The sequence below is a fragment of the Pinus tabuliformis genome, chromosome 7 (genome assembly GCF_031772625.1).
Source record: "Pinus tabuliformis cultivar Carrire ecotype Pingquan chromosome 7, CPIR1, whole genome shotgun sequence".
Classification (NCBI taxonomy): domain Eukaryota; kingdom Viridiplantae; phylum Streptophyta; class Pinopsida; order Pinales; family Pinaceae; genus Pinus; species Pinus tabuliformis.
In genome coordinates this window covers 350,069,629-350,091,826 of record NC_142293.1, presented here as the reverse complement: position 1 = coordinate 350,091,826, position 22,198 = coordinate 350,069,629, and the positions used below count along the sequence as shown (strand labels likewise).

Here is a 22,198-nt window from a genome sequence, read left to right as displayed (position 1 = left end):
AGGAGGATTCTCGATGAACAGAATGGAGACGTGAGCACTAATACTCGGGTTTGCCGTAGAGCTGGTGAAGTTAAAAATAGTGGATCCAAAAGCTGGCAAGGAGGCCGAGCTGGATGCCCCAGCATCCATATGTTGGCCTGAGTGCAGGGGAGTGGCTCCAATGGAGCTTATCAGATTACAGTGGCAGCAATGCCTCGACTCATCTCTCACAGGTCTGCTCGAACCCCTACCTCTAGAAGAACCACGATGGCTCAGCAACCTCTGTCTGGGTCTCACCATACTGGGATGGGATTCCCTGCAAACTGCCAAGTGAACCAGACTGTCGATTACCAGAACCAACTCTGTAATGGACTCAACCGTTTGAGAGGGGACCTCTTCAACGGCAAAGAGGCCAGAAAAATGCAACACGACCAATATTCCATGCTCAGAACCGGATTTGTTCTCTTCATCGTCACCTACCCACCTCGAATTCCCATCCGCCATAACTGCAGCGATGCTCTGGTTCGAGTGCTCTCTCCGGGCATTCACTACTGCCGTCCTCAGTCCCTTCGATTTAAATTGGGAATGAACACGCCATCCTCTCACATGGAGCGCCACGTGATGCCCGTGGATCGGCATGTGGCCGACTTCCAACTCCCGTCCCATCGCTTTAAACACCCGCATCCGGGGGAGTTGCCTCCATTTGGACCAGTTGAGAGCATTCTTGGGCTTCCTCATTCGATAATATGTCATTCGGTTGTCCTGTAATTAGAGAGTGATTACCTCCCACTCCAACATTGGCCATGTAGTCCGCTATCTTATTGCCCTCCCTCTTTGTATGAGTGAAGGTGATAGCTCTGTTGCTTTGAAGCTTCTGTTCTATTGCCTCCAGACGTGCCTCTAACCTCCAGCTGGTTGCCACTTTTTTGGCTTGTGATCCATTAAGGATTTTTTTTGCCATATTGATGAGGATTTGGGAGTCTCCTTCAACTTCCAGAGGATAGAGGTGTAGCTCCCCCACGAGCTGAAGACCCTGCCATAACCCTTCCAATTCAGCTGATTTGTTGGTGTCCCAACCAATGCTTCCATAGAAGAGTGTCATGGGAGTCCCTTCGTGATTTCTGATGATTCCCCCAAAGCCTGCTAACCCAGGATTCCCTTTTGAGGCGCCATCAAAGTTGAGTTTGAAAGTGTGCTTTGGCGGAGGCTTCCATTCAATTTGTTTGTCTATGCTGTTTGCAGGGGGATTCTGCTGGTACGTGCCGTTGGTGCATCTGATCTGCCAATTTTCCATAATAGCTTTCTCATTGGCTAGGGTAGGCCAATCCTACTTCTTCCATGATCTTATCATCAGAGTTTCTTGGATATTTTTGCAAATCATATGCCAGATTGTGTCCATCGAGGAGCATTGATTTTTGAAGATGCGCTTGTTTCGCTCCTTCCATATACTCCATAGGATTAGCCCAGGAATCAATCGCCAAAGATGATTGAGGATGTTGCTCTTGTACGGGTCCTTTTTCCACTGTCGTATGGAATTCGTAATTTCAACTTCAAGTCTGCATCTCTTTTGGCATCGAAAGCTTGCTTTCTCCCATAGTTGGTTGGCTAGAGGACAAGAGTCCAGCAAGTGTTGGAGCGTTTCCTCATGGGCGCAGCAGTTAACGCATATGGAGGGTCCGTGGAAATTTCTTCTTCGGAGCTTGTCCCAAGTTAGGATTCTCTGATGCCCTACCAGCCAGAGAAAATGACAGATCTTGGGCCATGAGCCTGAGTTCCATATTTGGCCCCAGATCGGGTCCTGAGGTGCAGCGTCATTGCAAATAATTTTATAAGCTTCAGACGTGGTGAACGCTCCCTTTGGCAGATATCCCCATCTTAAGATATCTTCCCTTTCGTCACATCTGATTTTTCTTTTGCTGAGCTCCGTTTCCAATGCTGTGGATGTCTGGTGATTATCATTTGAGAGAATTTGGTTGCCTGGTTTCCAGGTTTTGAAACCTTTCTCCACATCCTGGGTCCAAAAGTGCCTGATTTTGACCAGCTGTGCTTCCTCCTCCAAATGATGTATAGGCTGGTTCAAAGCATTGCTGAGGGTGGGCATTTGATTCCATGCGTCCGTCTAGAATCTAGCGTTGTTGCCATTTCTTACCTCCCAGAAGCTGTGCTTCTGGATCATTTTATAATGTTCCTTGGCAGCATTCCAAATTAACGAACCTTTGTTACAGGGTTCCAATCTGATAAGCTCTTCCTGGGGTCGCTGGTTTGCATATTTTGTTGTCCATAAAGTGACCCACGGCTTGCCTTCATTGGTGAGCCATTGCCACCAGATCTTGGCTCCCATGATGGCATTGTTGTGCTTCGGATCCCTTAGTCCAATTCCTCCTTTTTCCTTTGGCTTGCAAACTGTGCTCCATTTCACCAGAGCCCACTTGCGATTGGTTGCATTGCTCCCCCAAAGGAAATTTCTTTGAATTTTCCTTAGTCTTTTTAGGACCCATTTAGGCGCTGCCAAGATGGAAAAGAGGTACAGTGGCATAGCTTGAAGGACAACTTTAATAAGAACCGCCCGGCTGACAAGGTTCAGGGTTCTATGAGTCCATTGATTGAGCCAAGATTCAAGCTTTTCAATTAAATTGCGCCAAGAGGAATGAGTGATGGCTGAGGTAGTGAAGGGAGCTCCAAGATACTTTGAGGGGAGGGTGGCCATAGGGAATCCCAGGATATGGACTATGGCCGTCTTGACTACTGGAGGAGTGTTGAAAAAGAAGATCTACGATTTGGAGCAGTTGATATTGGTTCCTGAGGCTTCTGTAAAATCAGTGAGGACTGCTTTGAAAACTGAGGCTTCTTGAACAGATGGGTACCCAAACAGCATCGTATCATCAACAAATTGCTGATGGGAGGTAGCTGGCAGGTGGTGTATGGAGATACCCTTAAGCTGGTGCATGAGGAGGGCATTCTTAATGTGGCGTCCCAGTCCCTCAGCCATCAAAAAAAAGAGGAATGGGGAGAGTGGGTCACCTTGCCTGATACCTCGGGAGGGATAGAAAGGGCGAGAGGTGATCCCATTTACTAGGATGGAGAAGCTAGAAGAGGAGATAAGGCTCATAACCCAGCGAACCCAAGTGGGGCTGAAACCAAAAGCAGATAACATTTGTTGAATATAGTTCCAACTGAGTTTGTCAAAAGCCTTGGAAAGATCCAGTTTAAGGAGCATACCTGCCTGCTTTGAATGCTTGAGAGTATGTGCAATCTCATGTGTATGGATGATTCCGTCTAAAATCTATCTTCCTTCAACATAATCTGATTGTTCCGGCGAGATGAGCATTGGCAGGAGGGGCTTTAGCCTGTTTGCGATGACTTTAGAAATGACCTTTTATATGACATTGCATAGTGCTATGGGTCGGAATTTATCTTGTTTGAGCGCATCCTCTTCTTTTGGAATCAGGGCAATGAAGGTGGTGTTGAGCGAGGGAAGCAACCAATGAGCAACTCTCGACTCCTCCACCACCTCCCAGACTTCCATCTTGATCAAATCCCAGAACCCGTGAAAGAAAGTAGTGGTGAAACCATCCGGGCCGGGAGCTTTTCCATCTTTGAGCTGAGTCATTGCATTGTCTACTTCCTGCATTTGAATTGGGCTTAGGAGGAGTTCATTATGCTCTTCTGTGACTAATTTTGGTATATGGTGGGTAATTCTTTCAATTGCCGGATTTCTGTTGATGTCAGGTTCTTGGTGGACCTGCTTGAAGTGTTCGAGGAGAGTCTTTTCGATTTCCTCATGCTGCTCCACCTTTTCTCCTCCTGGTTTTTGAATATATGGGATATTGTTGCCCATTCTGCGTTGCACTGTTGTTCTGTGAATTTTTTTTTATTTCTTTCTCCCTCTTTGAGCCATCTGATTCTTGATTTCTGTTTCCAGTATATCTCCTCCTGCCTTCTTCTTTCTTCTAGCTGAATGTGGATGCTCTGTTCCTGTGCGAGAGTACGCTCGGTATGCCCGCATGTACTTATTTCTCTTTGCAGTTCCTCCAGTGCTTTTTGAAGTTCATTTTGCTCCTTGAATATGTTTCCAAAGGTCACTCTGTTCCATCTCTTGAGGCAGAGCTTTAGATGTTTGAGTTTCTGTTGAAACTGAAACATTTTGGAGCCCTCTTGAGGGCGGAAGGAGGTCCATGTGGAGATGACGAAGTCTCTGAGAGTGGGATGAGTGAACCAAAACTCCTCAAAACGGAAGGGTCTTCGCGTTTTATTGCCTGGGCGTCACCATTGAAGGGAAATCGGCATGTGATCAGAGCCCGAGTGAGGTAGAATGGCTGCCGAGAAATCCCCCCCTAAGTGGATCGAGTTATCTGATATGAGAAAGCGATCCAGCTTGGAGGCTATTTGATGAGGGCCTATTCTGCGATTACTCCACGTGAAAGTGCCATTGAAAAACTGTAAATCTATCAATGATACATTCTGAATAAAGTTTTTGAAGTAGGTGTTTTCCTTCTCCAGCTTGTTTCTACCTCCGATCTTCTCCTCTAATCTTGTGATCATATTATAGTCCCCTCCCGCAATCCATAGAGGGTGCTTGCGATTGGCGTTGAGGACTTCTAAAGTGTGGAGGAGAGCCATTTTTTCCTTTGCTTCCTGAGGGAAGTAAACCTTCGAGAGGTTCCCATGAATATTTGTGCCGACTATGTGGAAGGTGGCCTGAATGAGATTGTGTGAGGCATGAAATTCCGACAGAGTAAGGGCTTGAGAGTTCCATGCAATGGCTAATCCCCCTGAATCACCCGATGCATCTACAGCGACTGATTGACATCCTGACCATGCTTTGGAGAAGATTCTTTCTATAGTATTGCTATTACATTTTGTTTCCTGGAAAAAGAAAATTTGTGGTTTTTCCAATTTAATCATACTTTTAAGCATTCTGAGCTTTCCTGGGCCGTTGAGCCCCCTGAGGTTCCATGAGATGAGCTTCATGATTCACTATTGGGGGAGGGCTTGTAGTACTTCGTAAGCTTAGCATACTTACCGGAGTCCACCAGAATCTTTCCGAGCGCGATTGTTCTTTGGAGGTCTGTTCTTCTTCCTCTTTTTTTGGATTCTTTTGGGGTTTGACTAAGATCCCAGTGACTGCCTGGCTGAATGCCAAGCTGATTTTGATAGTAGGCCCTGGAAATGAGCATTTCCAGTTTGTCCAACTGTAGTTCTGGGATACTTTCATACGCTTTTCTCTTGCATGCTGCTTCTAGTTCAAGTATGTCTAAACCATATAGATCTATACTTTCTGACTCTTCCTCCATTTGTTGCACCTGATTGTCTTCTTCCGCGGGAATACTTGGATCCTGGGCAGGGCCAGAGGATCCATCAACCTCCATTTCATTATCTTTGTCTTGTTGCTTCTCTTCGCTCTCCACAATGAGGATAGGGGGATCTTTGGAGGAGTGGGATTTGGATGGGTGGGCCTCGGGATGTGGCTGTGAAGAGGAAGAGGGGTGGTCAGAACTTGGAGGGGTGGAGGTGATGTGCTCATCCGAGATATTAGCCAGGATTCCAAAGCTGTTCCTGACTGAATGGACAGGGCCTGAATGGTCAGGGCCTGTATTCGTTTTGGGTTTCTTCCCTGTGGGTGGTTTTTTTTGCGCTCTCTTGCGAGTTGGGGCTTTTGTGAAGCCATCATTGGGCTATGATTCAGAGGGTGAGGGGACTTTATCTTGAACATTCAGGGGGCAGTCTCTAAATAGATGCCCTTTGGCATGGCATTTACGGCAACGAAACGGAACATGTTCATAGTCTAAAGGCTGAATCCACTCATGATCACGGTGAGAGAGACTTACCGATTCCGGCAGGGCTTTGTCCAGGCGCATGAAGACGCATAAGCGGGCGTAGGATGTGAATCTTCGGAGTTTCGTTTCTTCAGCAGTCCTAATATATTCCCCTAAGCCATTTCCTATGTTTTTCAGAACGTTCTCTTCCATATATTCGTCTGGTAATCCATAAAGTCTTATCCAGAATGGTGCCCATGTAAGATCCTCCTGATCTGGGTTGAATCTGGGACCCCAATCCCTCAGATATAGGCCCGCAGAATTGAAGCAAGAAGGACCCTCAACCAGGATTCTATATTTATCTTCCAGACCAAAAATGATTCCAGTGAAGAATCCTTTTGGGCCTAACTACAGCGTCACATCTCCCTTAGGTTTCCACTTCACGACAATCCAACTGTAAAGGGATTTCTTCGTCGGCCAAAACCCTATGAACTTCTCGATGAGTGCATGGTCAGTCATGTATTGGATTTGAGCTTCTATTATTTCCCCTGGCAGTTCGATTCTGGGTCGATCTGTGGCTATTGGTTTGCATGTGGTTGAAGAGACCTTCTGAGTACCCTCTTATGGGGTTGGCTTCACAGTCTCTCCATTTTCCTCGTCTTTCAGGTTCTCTTTTCCTTTGCGTTCATTCTCGCGCAAGATTTCTGGATTGATGACGTTCTCATTGATTGATCCAAATCAGATTGATCTCTCATTGTGTTGCTGTACTACATGTACGCTGGGCGAGGTTGCAGAAGCCCCCCCCTTGGGGTCTCCCATGTGTCCTACGCCTTTTCCTCCTTGGTTTTGAAGAGCCTGCGCAGGTCGTCAGGTCCTTGCTGGTAATCTGCACTAAACAGTCTGTGCCGTCTGAGCACACAGCCAAACCCTAGCCGCATTCGCCAGAGCCGAAGTCGCTTCGCCAGATCCCTTTAGAATTTTTCAATTGCAAATGTTGATTTGGTTGATGATTGGAGTTGTGTTCATTTTCCTTTTTCAGGAGAAGGTTATTTTTTCTTATATTATGAATAAACATTGCTTGCATCTTACGCGTGAGTTATGCATGAATATAAATTGTTAAAAGATATTTCCCAGTGTGTAATGTTCTCTTATTGCCTTTTCTTTCCTAGTCCCAGATTAAAAACCAAAGTATGAATTTTTCACTTTAACCCTAGTCACTTTCAATGTGGTCAGGGTCGTATATAATGGAATTTTCAATGTTGCCACCTTAATTTTTCCCCAACTGCAATCATAAATATGTAATCAATTTAAACATATCTAAAACAATGTGGAATAGAAAGGATAAGAACTTGAATAACTTGCACAAAAATTTAAAGGTCTTTCCTGTTAGTAGAAATATAAGCGATAGGCACCACATCTAACCAGTTTATATTCTTACCTTTTTTGTGAGGACCGTCATTCAACAAACCTTTGAATCTTCCTGCAAGTGTTTCTCCATATGCACTGAATTCCTTAGAAAGTGTGAGGAAATATCGAAACTATTTTCTTGTGATGGAGCTTGTGAGGTAAGACTATTCCAACCATTTAGCGATTGGATTGTAAAATTCATGATAATCCTCTTGAAAACCCGAAAATATTTGGAAAGATGAATTTTCAATTAGAGGTACGTCATTACAATGAGAATATTGTGAGGGAAAATAGATCTGATCATATTCAATAGTCATGTCGAGATAATGAAGAACTGACATAATGAACAAGAAAGGCTAAAGTTCCTCAACAACTCAACCAATACTCGAAAAGTGTGATGTTAAACCATTAAGAATGAATGGTGTAAAACAATTTTCATTTGATGTGTTAATGGGAAAATAGTAAGTTGAATGATAGTCATCAAACACAGAATCATGATTAGATGAGTCGGTTAAAGAACAGGATTCCTATTTTTTTATTAACAAAGATGAACCAATTTTGACAAATCTGTGGATGCTCTGAATAATCGAACCAACTTCCTCGTAGGAAAAATGTGATGAATCATTTTCATGGAACTAGTGATGAATTAGGCAAGCAACACAATCATTGAAAGGATTTAAAAGGTATGCCAACACAACAAACTCATGGGACCAGTCAGGACATAGTGAGTGAAGTTGAATTTGATTTACGTGATGACTTGTGCATTAATTATCATTCAAGAGGATTTCAGGTGTGATGAAGGGAAATATTTACAATACAACATACACAAGGAATGATAGCAGTTGATTCGGTGATTACTAAGAAATTAATATTATAGGCATGATCCCTTTAGCCAAATATGGTCTTTGGAGTGATTAACTTCGCAATTCCATGACTCTATGGGAGATACACATTTCAAACACGAGGTTGACGCAAGATATTTGCATGAATATCACTGAACTGAAAAAGATTCCTGAACACGTTGTAAACTAAAATCTTGAAAATTTTAAAGATTACATTTGAAATGACAAACAGTTTTCAAAAAATGAATTTTCATAAAGTGAAACCATGCAAAGAGAATGACTGTGCACGAGAAACGAGATCTGACTTAGTCTATGGGGCTTACGAGGGTCGTGAGATCACGATATTACCATTAATGGAAGTTGAAATTCCTTAACTCTCTCGCGGATCCTAGAACTTTCTAGGATTATAAAATAGTGTTTTGAATATTGAGCCAAATAATGCATGGTTTGAGGATAGCTGCCACATGTACAACCCTATTTAGAAAATCCATGTAATAAAAATTAATAAAGGTAAAATAATAACCATGGTCATCGGACACATATTCCAAGTTGAGTGTTGTGAAAACATCCTTGTGTGGGTGTTCATTTGGTTTATTATGGATATGAAAATTGGAAAAGGCAATGGTAAGGGCTTTGGAAGACAAAGTTGAATTTATTGGCATTTATTTATGAAAACAATGGAATTAAGAGAAAACGAAGGTGAAAGGTCGCATGTTGCATGTGAGGAGGAAAATTAACGAAAATAATTAAAACTTAATAAAATAGAGGCCTCATTAATGAAAAAGGCTTCTAAGCATCAGTTCATGGCTTCGGTTAGTTAAGAATTTTGTTAGTTCTATTTTGGAGGTCTCATTTTATTCTCTCTCTCATACTCTTGGATACTTGTAGTTTTCATTGAGGAATATGGAACGAGTTTAGTATTCTTTGGATTTGGAACAAGAAGGTGAAGGAAAGAGTGGGAAAGTGCAAGAGCACATTGTGATCAACAAACACAATAGGTTTTTCTTGTAGGTACTGAGTTTCATGTATGGCTTCCTGTTAGGCCCCTATACTACTAGTGTAACCCCTTATTGTTATTAGTATAACCCACTTATTATATTGATGTACCCATATAGTGCCCATATTGTTACTATTATGCCACATAGAAGCCCACCATTGTTACTCTTGTGCCCTACAATATTATTGTTATGTAGGCTTTGATTGTATTGGGACCACTTAGACTCCTATATATAGAAAGGAGGTATTTTCATTTGTATCATCCAAGAATTGTTCATTCATGTAATGTAAAGGAGGTTGCCCCCTCGAAGAGGCTGAATTCTAAGGCGTGGATCTCTCTTTTCTATCTTTTTGTGAGCTAGTTTCATAACATTTGGTATCAGAGCTTTGGATTCTAGGGTTTCGCTGCTCCAAACAGGCCATCGTGGAATTTTCGCTATAACATTTTTTCTGTGACGTTTCAGAAGTCGCAAAAAAAACCCATTTGAGAAGAATTGGCGCTGCACCTTGGGTCCGAATTTCAGATCTTTTCGCGTGATATTGTCGGAGATATTGTCTGCGGACTTTGGTCTTTTTGCAGACTCCTGAATTACAATCAAAACAGGTGACCTGGGGAAAATCATCGTAACTATCTTTCTGAGCATTGGATTGAAATTTCGTAAGAAGGTACACAAAGAGGACGGAGTGTAGTTTCGGTTTATATATTTTTCAGAGTCAAAGGTTGAAACAGTGACACGTGGCACTTCATACAAGTTCGCTCTACTGAACTAGTCTATAATCAGGTCACTGCGGAAGATTGTGCATAACTTTTTCTTGGAGAATCCAATTTGGATCATACTTGTGGCATTGGAAAGAGGACACAGAGGGCTACTACATGTCACAAGTTTAGAACTTAAAGATCCGAAAGTACAGAGTTACAATCGTTTCAAGGTAGAGCTCCTAAAATCAAGAAAAAGCAAGATGAGGAAGTTTGATGGCAAGGATCCGGTAATTTGGATACTTCAGATGGAGCAATATTTTTTTATACATGGTGTACAACTGTTAAAAAAGGTATGTATTGCATCTTCATATTTAGAACCAGATCAATTTTTATGGTACAAAGGGCTTTGTTCTCGTAAAAAACTTGTTACGTGGTCAATTTTCACGGAGGAAATGATAGCACATTATGAGGATATAAAGAGCAACACCTTCTTTAGAGCAACACCACAACAATTGGAAAGAGTAAAAGGGATTTGTGACATAATGGAAAGCAAAATTATGGAAACTAGGAAGCATACCCCTCACAACTATAAAGATGGAAGTGTTGTTTCTCCCAGCCTTCCACAACCTACAAGGGTTACACCACAACAATTGGAAGAAAAAAGAGAAAAAGGGCTTTGTTACAATTGTGATAGCAAATGCACTAAAGGTCATAGGTGTGCTGAGAAGAAATTATTTTACATAGAATATGAAGAGGAGGAAGAAAAGGATCAAGAAACATCAAAATAAGAGGATATACGTCAGGACACCACCCCAGAGAAAGAAGAAATGAATCAGACCATATGTTGTAAAGCATTGGCAAGAATTACCACTCCTCAAACTCTCAAGATACAAGGACATATCAAGAAGAAAAAGGTGCAAGAAGTGAAAGATCACATCGAGAAAGAAGAAATGAATCCAACCATATCTTGTAATTCAATGGATGAAATTACCACTCCTCAAACTATCAAGATAGAAGGACACATCAAGAAGAAAAATGTTCAAGAAGTGAAAGATCACATCGAGCATCAAGAAATGAATCCGACCATATCTTGTAAAGGACTGGAAGAAATTACCGCCCCTCAAAAGATAGAAGGACATATCAAGAAGAAAAAGGTTCAAGTAGAGAAAGATCATATCGAGCATCAACAACAAGTTCTCCAACTTTTAAAGGATAACGCCACTTCGGTGCAAAATCAAATGAAACAACAGGTAGATCAACATCGTAGTGAAAAATGTTTTGATGTGAGTGATTGGGTATTTTTAATGCTACATCTCAAGCAATCTATTTATGAGAAGGAAATGTTGGCAATACTACATGCACTTAAAAAATGGCGACCTTACCGAATGGGAAGATGCTTCAAGGATGAGGATGTGGAAGCATTGTTTTGTGCTATTTATATTATCCAACCAAATTGGATAAACGAAGCAACGGATGAATGGAAGAAGAACGAAGAAGTATGGCCACTTATTCAAAAGTTGCAAATGATCCCAATTCAAGCAATATTGCCAGAAATTGAAGAGGAAGGAAAAATCATATTGGAACGTGGAGCAGTCACAGAAACAAGAACCCAACAGCTACGAAATCGATCAATTTCAGAGTATCTCATCAAGTGGAAGAACTTACCCGCTGAATATTCCACATGGGAGGACAAGAATTTTATATAGAAGCATCAAGAACTACTCAAGCGTTGAGGACAACGCTTTTTGAAGGAGAGGGGCATGTTAGGCCCCTATACTACTAGTGTAACCCCTTATTGTTATTAGTATAACACACTTATTATATTGATGTACCCATATAGTGCCCATATTGTTACTATTATGCCACATAGAAGCCCACCATTGTTACTGTTGTGCCCTACAATATTATTGTTATGTAGGCATTGATTGTATTGGGACCACTTAGACTCCTATATATAGAAAGGAGGTATTTTCATTTGTATCATCCAAGAATTGTTCATTCATGTAATGTAAAGGAGGTTGCACCCTCGAAGAGGCTGAATTCTAAGGCGTGGATCTCTCTTTTTGTGAGCTGGTTTCATAACACTTCCTTTATAGTTTTGGCATGTGTGGCATATGCATGTGGTTTCTTAGTCATATTTTTCATTTCCATGGAGAATTTCCTAGATTGGCATTAGTTTCCCTACCTTTTCCATTTCCTGGATAGCCATGGTGTTGTGCGGGACTTTCCATTTTGTTTTTTGGTTGGTTCTCATGCTCCTTTGATTGTGGGTTGAGTTATTAGTTACAGGAAGCTTCGTTCAACAAATTTTCTGGAGACCTATAACAGCTTGGGTTGAGTTAGTAATCCTAAAGCCTTGGTTGGATAAATTCTATGGATCCCTTGGTGGGTTGAGTTTCTAGCCCTAGAGCCTTGGTGGGAAAAAGACTCTGGAGCCCGATAGAAATTGTGGCTGAGTTACTAATTCTGGAGCCTCGGCTGGAAGAGATGCTCTAGAAAATTGGAAATATTTGGTAGAAATGAATATGATGAGGGGTAATGACTTCTGACTGTGAGGATGAACCACTGGTTGAGGGTTGAGGTGGTTTGGCTTCTAGAAGCCTGTGTATGATTTTCATGGATTTGTTCTGTGATATCCCATATTGATGCTTGGTATATGGCACATGGATGGTTGGATGAAGAGACATTTGGTTCAACCAATATATGGTCAGGTGGAAAGTGGAAGTCGCAAATTTGGTTTGAATTTGCATTCATCAATAAGATATATCTCCCTCAATGGTATTTTGTCAGTAAATATACTTGTTCATATGTGGTTTATATGGGTTTTATATCCTTTATATTTCTATTGGTTATATGGTGCTTATGAATGAGTTTTATGACAATGAAAATGTATGGCTGTCATCATATTTTGGTTAATCACTAAATGTACAATGAATATAAGGCTTAGTAGATTTTAATATAGTTATTGTGATGGGGCATCAATGATTCTTAATGATTCCCATATAAGTATGACACCCCTATGCTCAAACATGTTGTTTAAACCAATAGAATGCATATTAGTGACATGTTTAACGAAATTCCTGTCAGGCATGAAGCAAATTTTTATTTTTTTAAATGAAATCCCAATCCGCGTCTTCTAAAAATTCATAACAAAATGGAAGGAATAGATGAGAGAAATCCTCAACTTATTCATTAGTCTTGATTCTTAATTTGATGATTCTCTCATAAACATTTCAGTAATCATACCTATAAAAGGATTGATAAGGTTCGTTGAGGAAATGATGGAGAATGGAAGAAGGTACGCGATAAGGTATGGCACTATTGATTAACTTGACCTTAAAGGTTAATGAAGAAAACCAGAGAAACAAACTTTTCATCATCAATTTGGTAAGATTCACAAGATTTAAGAAAATCATAAATGTGTACGGATATGCATGTTCCATCATCACGATCAAACTTTAACTGAGACAAGTGATAGAGAGGTTCATTGGGGATTGAAAATTGATAAAGGGATAAATCCGAGAAACACCATAGGAGTAAGATTTGGCGATGATTCATTTGAGATGAGAGGTCCAAAATGCACACAATAGGAACAACTTGTCACTAGAACTCCTAACAACATTGTTGATGGTGCTGGAAATACATAAACCAAGGGGTCCCTCTGATGTGAATTCCTGATTACACCTCACACCATTTGGAACAGGAGACCCATCCAAAGTATTGGCATAATTTCCACGTATTCTTATGTATATGCCTTAGTTATAACTCTCAATAAGAGAGAGGGGCACTTGTGTGCCTTTTAAATGTTTGAAGGTGTGTCTAGTGAGGGTTTAGCTATAGGTGTGTCTAATTTCTTCTACTATGGAGGGAAAGAGTAAAGTGAGCCACTAAGGGAGAGATAATAGTACCACCCTATTAGAGACACATGCAACCAAGGAGTGTTTGTCAAACATCCAACGGAATATTCCATAAAATATGTGACAGTGACACATAAATTATTATTATTATTAGCGTCCATGCATATTAATAAGTTTAGACCATAATGTAAATTTTGGTAGTTCATCAAATATATTTAAGCAAACTTGAGAACCTTTTTTGAAATAGTTTTGAAGAGAGATAATTCCTGAAACTAAAATATCTGATTCCTAGTTTTGAAGAGATATTTTTCAACAACATGGACACCTAATAAAAAAAGCGTAATGAAATGCTCTTGAACATTGATAAAAATGAATGTAAGAGGAACTATTCTCACCTTAATCATAAGCATCCATAAAAATTCACTATTAAGAGCAGAATTTGAGGTGCCCATATTAAGAATTCATAAAAGCATTGATTATATACCATAAAAGCCTTGAAACACATCAATGGCTCAAAACCAAACCCATAACACAAGACAAGTAGTCATAGGATGCAAATAGAGTGTGCAATAGATTTTGGGTGTAAATACAAATAAGGTACTTGAAAGACTAAAATTAAAGCCATATGTGTTTTCCTATTAAATTTGAGTATTACAAGCATATTTTCATTACACCCACTCCAAAATTGAATAAGCATATTTTCTATGGTACATAACCGATCAATTTCAGAGTATCTTATCAAGTGGAAGAACTTATCCGCTGAAGATTCCACATGGGAGGATGAGAATTTTATGCAGAAGTATCCAGAACTACTCAAGCGTTGAGGACAACACTTTTTTGAAGGAGAGGGGCATGTTGGGTCCCTATAATACTAGTGATTACCCCATTACTATTGTAGTTATACCCCTTATTTATATTGTTGTGCCCCTATTACCCCCATATTGTTATTTCTGTGCCCCATAGAATCCCTCTATTGTTATTTTTGTGGCTTTATATTATTATTGTTAGGTCGGCTGGATTATATGGTGACTCCTTAGACTCCTATATATAGAAAGGAGGTTTTGTCATTTGTATCATCAAAGAATTGTTCATTTATGTAATGTAAAGGAGGTTGCCCCCTCGAAGAGGCTGAATTCTAAGGCGTGGATCTCTCTTTTCTATCTTTTTGTGAGCTGGTTTCATAACAAATAAGCATGGGTCAACCCTTTATATACAATAATTATTAAAATAAATTCGGGTGAATGATAATAAATAACAAGAACATGAAAGAATTTTTTCTGTTAAAAAATTCCTTTCTCTCGAGAGGGGGAAGATTGTTACTTGTAAAATGTGTCTTAATAAATCATCCTAGTATGTTAGATTTCATTCACTTAAATATGAAAGGTTGTATTGCAAGCAGTTGGAGTATTATATTAAAAATTTATTTGGTGGGGAGAAAAATTTAAGAATGAACTCGTAGCTAAAATTGTATGGAGGGTGGACAACAAGGAAAAGCATTGTGGGTCTAGACAATCAAATCTCAATAGTTTTATTCAGTGGATAGAGGATTAGATTAGATCTCTTGTCAAACAATTACATAATGCCCAAACGATATGGAAATTGTGAAGCCAAAACTTGATTTGGTTGTAATTAGTTTATATAGAAGGCGGGTAAGGGAGTAATTTCTAGATAGAACTAGACTCTCGGAGAGGCACTCAAGGCTAGGATATATCACTTCCTCAATTGATTCATGAGCCTCAAATTTGATGGTTTTTCACCAATATAGATTATGAACTATGGGGGGTCTACAAATTTGAAAAAAAAGTAGCTCACTTTGGAGGAATTGAGATTGGGAGAGGATCTTGTGGAGGTTTGAAAGTTAAATGAAAATGCCTTGAAATATTATAATGCCAACATAATGTCGGATGATGACCAAAAATATGGTCTCTTAACCATTCCATGAATTACGCTTCCAAGAAGGGATATAAAGTTGTAGCCCAAGAATGATTGTGGGATAATAGAGTTGGTTGGGGGTAGAGACAAAGATTTCAGTCGAATTATGTTGAAGATTGTCAAACCTTTATTAAAAAAATTCCAAAGTTTCATCAACACACAACATAGTTTGTTAATGATAAAGAATATGATGGATCATAATATGTCTTTACTACACATCAAAGTTTAGAATCAACAGCATTACAAGTCTCCACATATCTTAAAAGTGATTATGAAGATGTTTGCCTTTTAGATACAGGAGAAACACAACACAAGACTTTTCGATGTGACTTCTTTTGGAATTTTAAACAATGCCATCTCAATTCAATCTTCCTTGTAGATGATACAATACACACTCCTTGTGGAAAAGGTGTAGTAAAATTTTATCTTCCTCGCATTGGAGAAAACGTTATCTCAAATGTTTGGTATGTACCAACTTTCAAAAAGAATTTGTTATCTTTAGCCACAATTTGACAAGAAGGACAACAAGTTGTTATGGAGTACGGTTTAGTCAAAATAAACTCAATCAAATAGAGTATGAAAACAATCATGATAGGATATGAAGATGGAAAACTGTTAAGGATGAAAGGAATAGTTATTCCACATAATTCTGACTTTGCAGGAGTAGAAAGTATAGATATTTCACCCATAAGGTTTTGGCATGTAAGATATGGAAATTTAAACTTTGAAAGTCTCTCTCAACTTCAAACATATGGAATTCTTAAAGAACTTCCAACTTTTAAGAAATAAAATGCAAAATGTGAGGCTTTCATTTACGGGAAACAAAGTCGAGATATTTTTCCAACAATTTCATGATGTCCAAACAAATGTTTTCAATTGGTTCACAATGACATTTGTGGATCTCTACAAACTTCTATAGGAGGTTGCAAATACTTTTTATTCTTCATTGATGATTTCAGTAGAATGACTTGGGTTTATTTTTTGAAGCAAAGGTGAGAAGCATTCGAAATTTTTAAAAAAACCATAAGGGGTTCCTCAAAGAATAAAATCTTAATGTGTGTGGAATTTAACCAAAAAGGTCATCCTATAGTGAATTGAAGACTCTCAAATTAACCCTACAATTAGATTATTAGGAATATGAGATAGAGATTCTTTATTGGTTATACAAGAAATTTGAAATGAAGCATCAATTAACTATTTACTTTACAACACGTTTTTGATAATATTCAACAACAAATGATAAGATTTCGACAATGGGTTCTGTGAGACCATTGAGAATGGGCTGTCATTCAGGGATTAATTTTATTTTTTCCAATAAAAGATAAATTGTGCATATTAAAGATTTAATTTTATATTTTTTTAAATGGTTATTTACGTCATCCAACAATGACCAACCATGAGTTATTGATTTGTTTTGTGGGGATACGACGTCCCGTTCAACTTTTTATTTTGTAAACCGAAAAAATAACACTAAGTTATATAAATAAAGGCTAATGGAAATTTATGGAAGGAATAAATAAGCGAATAAAACCACGAATCTGGCTTTTCTGTCTATCTATAGAGCGTGGAGTTTTATTTATGTTTATAGAGAAAAAGTGGCATGTGGTCTTAACGAAAGAGAGCTGGCTGGTAAGTCTTATAGAAAAACTCAGAGCACAAAGAAAGGTAACGCTGAGAACTTAGCGTGGTAGAATTTCAACAATGTTTTTGTTTTTTTGATTTCATCCGAATATTAAGAAAATAGGACAGCTAATTTACGAAGAGAAATTACAGTTAGTCTACCTCAGAGTTTTATAGACCGAATCACTTCTCCACATTGAAGGAAAGGGATTTTTTTGTCACTAAGCCTGTTATTCGCCGGAGTGCTCAGAAAATGACTAAGCTTAACAACAACATGAATGACAGAAGTTTGACAGTCGGTCCATCATTCACAGTGGTAACATACAACGTTCTGGCAGACAGGTATGCTACTTCACAGAAGTTTCCCAACTGTCCGTCCTACGCTCTCGGCTGGGAATACCGCAGACCAAACCTGCTAAAAGAAATATTACAATGTCAGCCGGACATCATTTGCCTCCAGGAAGTGCAACACAACCACTTTTGTAATTTTTTCAAACCAGAACTGGCCAAACTAGGATATGAGGGGCTGTTTAAAGAAAAGAAGAGAGGATATTTCACTGAAACTATTGACGGTTGTGCAACGTTTTATAAAGTGAAAGAGTTTGATTTGATAAGATGGTGGTGGATAGGTTTAATATACAAAGACAACATTGCCCTGCATGTTCAGCTTTCGTTCAAAAAGACTAATCAACTTGTGGTCATAGCTAATACCCACATTCATGCAAATCCAGAAAACAGTGATATAAAGTTATTGCAGGTTGATTGTTTGCTCAAAAGGTTGGAGAATGAGTTGGAGCAAGAGAATGACTGTGTCTCTGATATTCCTCTTGTAATATGTGGGTACTTCAATTCTTTGCCGGGAAGCGCCCCCCACTCCTTATCAGAGGCTTTGTCCATAGTTTACACAAGGAATTTCGGCATGCATTACCGTTAGCAAGTGCTTATTCTTCGTATTTTCAATGCAATGCTTTGCGGGAAGACATTGATAAAAAAATGGATCGTGAAACCGGGGAGCCCCGTTTCACTAACTTCGTGAAGAATGACCGGGAAACATTTGAGGGAACGTTGGATTACATTCTCTACAGTACCACCAAATTGAAAGTGGTGTCGTTACTGGAGTTGATTGACGAGGATGAGGTGAAGCCGGGTGGACTTCCTACTGTTAATCGCTCTTCCGATCACATCCCCATTGCAGCAGAGTTTACTTTCAACTCGCTTCCCAAACTGCAGTAAGTAGTAAATAAGCTTTATTTGTTTTGCCGAAACATTTCGCTGGAAATATTTTTCTCAATCTGTTTTTTCAGAGAATTTTGAAACATATTTATTTCTCTGAGTCTTTTAAAACATATTTCCGTATAATGTCAGCACTCCTTACACTTAGCTGGATAATATTTTACTAATTTAGTTTCTTAAAGACATATAACTGTATAGCTTGTCTAAGTTATTATTAAAAGTTTTACTGTTTTAACTTTTCTAAGTTTTTCAAATTATATGGTTTTTATGGCAAAAGAATAAAATTAAAATACTTGATTATTCATTTTCTTCGTTATTATGGAAATATTTTTCTAAATTTGAGTTTTTTTGAAACATATTTATTAATCTAAGATTTTTGAAACACATTTATTGCTCTAATTTTTTAAAACATATTTTTGTATAATGTCAACCCTGATTACACTTAGCTGGATAACATTTAATTAATTTCGTTATTTTAAAACATATTACTGTATAATGTCCTAGCTTCTCTAAGTTATCATTGAAAGTTTCACTGTTTTAATCTTTTAAGTTTTTCAAATTATATGGTTTTTATGGCGAAAAATAAAATTAAAATACTTGATTATTCATTTGCTTGGTTTTTATGGAAATATTTTTCTTAAGTGTTTTGAAACATATTTGTCAGCCCTGCTTACACGTATAACATTTTATTAATTTAGTTTTTTTAAAACATATTACTGTATAATGTCCTAGCTTGTCTAAGTTATTATTGAAAGTTTTATTGTTTTAACCTTTTAAGTTTTTCAAATTATATAATTTTTATAGAAAAAATAAAATTAAAATATGGATAAATTTGGACTTCATTTTTGGATAAATTTGGTTTGGGAGGTTTTCCCTTCCTTACAACCCTACCACATTCTTATCAAATTTCTTCAGCTACATGAGATAGAAGGTTTTGGCATACAAGCTCAATAGAATAGAGAATATCCTCTTTGGGGATTCATAGAGGGTCTAAGGCAAAATTCGTTTCTCTAAGATATGGAAGGAAGAGGGATCAAGATCAATGGAGTAAAGGTTAACCACAAAGGAAAGCCTAGAGCTAACAACGGCAACAACTAGACGGATAGGGGAAGAAGAAGGATCCAAGGAATAGTTAGGATTATTACTCTTCAGGGGAGGATTTTCATGTTGATTATTGATTTGATCATTAATATGAGAATAATTAATTTCATCACCACAATGTGGATAATTATTTTGATTATTGATTCCATCATTAATGTGGTGATAATTATTTTTATTACTAAATTGATCAACAATGTTTTCACTACTTATTTGATCATTACTAATTTGACTATTAATATGATCATTAATAATCTGACTATTAATATTATTATTAATTTGTGTATTAATAGTATTATTATTATTATTATTTTAAGTGGAAGTGAAAATATATAGTCATATGAATAATAGTTTGAAAAGATCACGTGCATGGGATATTTACTTGTGACCTCTAAGCACCACTTAACGAGAAATACAATGTTAGCACTTTCTTGGAAATTTCTATGTACATTAATATCCCAGTTTTGAGAGGCATACTTATGCTTCTTATCTTTTTCCACCACCGTTTGACATATATAACCTCATCATCAAAGAATATTGTAGACTATCCCAAGCTTGTAGCATAAAATTACCAAACCAAGGGTCCTGGAAATTCGTCAACCAAGGGTTCTCCCCATTGTGAAGTCTGAATTAGACATCACACTATTTGGAGTAAGATCCCCATCGAGCATATCGACTCGGTTACCATTTATTCTTATAGATTTTCCTTGGCTCTAACAGTTAACAACAGAGAAGAACATGCTACCCTTGAAGGTTTTTGTTATTAAGTAAAATTTCTAAGGCACATGTATCCAATGAAAATGATTATCTCCAATAGTGGAGTGTTGGAGCCACTCCTTTCTCCTCAAAAGAACTAGCTTATCTCTCTAATTCCTTGTGGGAGGAGGCAAGGCAAAAATGTCCTTTGCTCATACATAGAGGGTGTCTATATAGAATTTCCTATTGGTGGTGCTAGAAATCCATCAACCAAGGGTTCTCCCCGATGTGAAGTCCCAATTAGACATCACACCATTTGGAATAAGATCCCCATCAAGTGTATCGACCTGGTTACCATATATACTTATAGACTTTCCTTGGCTCTAACTTTCAACAAGGGAGAAGAAAATGTGTGTTCAAGAAGCAAGAATGTGTGCCTAGTGACGGTTTAGTTGTAGTTTTCTCAAAGTTATTCTACTCGAAGGAAAGAGTAAAGTAAGTCTCTAAGAGACGAGTAATAGTAGCACCAAAGTAGAGATACAAGCAACCAAGAAGGATCCATCTAACATCCAGTGGAAGAGTCCACAAAATATACGATAGGAATGAAAACCAGTCAATGAGACATACATGTTAAGTATCATGTGGAATAGTCCACAAGGATTGGACAATAATAGCATCCATTACAACAAATTCTAAAGAAGAAAAGTTGTAAAATAACTGAAATAGTCCAAGTACTTTAGCATAGATGAAGGCAAACATGAATATACAAACATTGGCATAATATTCTTACGAATATTCATAATCCATGCACGAAGAACATGCTACCCTTGAAGGTTTTTGTTATTAAGTTAAAGTTCTAAGACACATGTGTCCAATGAATGTCATTATCTTCAATAGTGGAGCGTTGGAGCCACTCCTTTCTCCTCAAAAGGACTAGCTTATCTCTTTAATTCCTTGTGGGAGGAACCAAGGTAAAAAAGACCTTTTCTGATACAATGAGGGTGTATATATAACCAAGAGATGATTATTCACCTTTGTTGTAACTCTTTGACTACCCTCATCGGTGGAAGAGCGATCTAAACTAATTAAGGTGAGGAGAGGTTGTCCCTTTAGGGAAGCATATATAAGACCTTCGACATTTGTTTTCCCATTTAGACTTTTCCCCTTGTCCTTCTCTACTTGATTGGATAAGTTTCAGAACATGGAAAAACAAAAACCCGAGTGCAGGCATGAGGTTTCCATAATAGACATGGAGGTCATGTTTTGACACAAGGCTTTCCTAACTTAAGGATCGTATTTTCCGTCAGAACATCATAAATCAAAATCTGTAACCAAGACAAGAAGGACAAAAAGTTAGCCAAACGTTGTGGTGTTACAAAGTCATTTTCTATTTTTCCACACTCCCTTGGATCCAACAGAGAATCTTCATGGATCGTCCCACAAAATGAAAGAAAATACAACATACATCAATGAAACAAAACCAGAAGACAAGACAAAAATGTCTAAAGAAAAACATGATGTGAAACTAGAACTAGAAAACACAAGGAAAACTACAACAAGCAAATGCAAGATGGATGTGTAGGTAAACTAAAATTAAACTAGACCCATTCCTAGCCTAACCAACTAGATGGTTGGGGTTGCATATAATAGAATTTGAAATGTAGCCACCTTAATTTTTCCCCAACTACGATCACAAATATGCAATCAATTTAATCATATATAAAACAACGTGGAATAGAAAGACAAGAACTTCAATAACTTGAACAACAATTTAAAGGTCTTTCTTGTTAGTAGAAATATAGGCCATAGACACCACTTCTAACCAGTTTATATTCTTGCCTTTCTTGTGAGGACCGTCATTCAAAAAACCTTTGAAGCTTCCTATGAATGTGTCTCCATATGCATTGAATTCCTTAGCAAGCGTGAGGAAGGATCAGAACTATTTTCTTGTGACAGAGCTTGTGAGGCAAGACGGTTCCAACCATTTAGCGATTGGATCATAAAATTCATGATAATCCTCTTGAAAACCCGAAAATATTTGGGAAGATGAATTTTCAATTAGAGGCACGTGATTACAATTAG

At 38.3% G+C, this 22,198-nt stretch overlaps 1 protein-coding gene and 1 pseudogene across 1 annotated transcript; one reads left to right on the top strand and one right to left on the bottom strand.

The window, feature by feature from the left end:
• Positions 1-4,242: 4,242 nt before the first annotated feature.
• Positions 4,243-4,950, bottom strand: LOC149247396 (uncharacterized). Its single transcript, XM_089444121.1, has one exon. It carries the CDS (start codon positions 4,948-4,950, stop codon positions 4,243-4,245), a length of 708 nt encoding a protein of 235 aa, XP_089300247.1.
• Positions 4,951-17,342: 12,392 nt separating this feature from the next.
• On the top strand, positions 17,343-18,023 carry LOC149247395 (carbon catabolite repressor protein 4 homolog 1 pseudogene; annotated as a pseudogene).
• The last annotated feature ends 4,175 nt before the right edge of the window (positions 18,024-22,198 follow it).

Bases quoted from the DNA above. Each gene is read 5' to 3' on its own strand.
- LOC149247396 (XM_089444121.1), bottom strand. From the start codon at position 4,950: ATGAAGCTCATCTCATGGAACCTCAGGGGGCTCAACGGCCCAGGAAAG.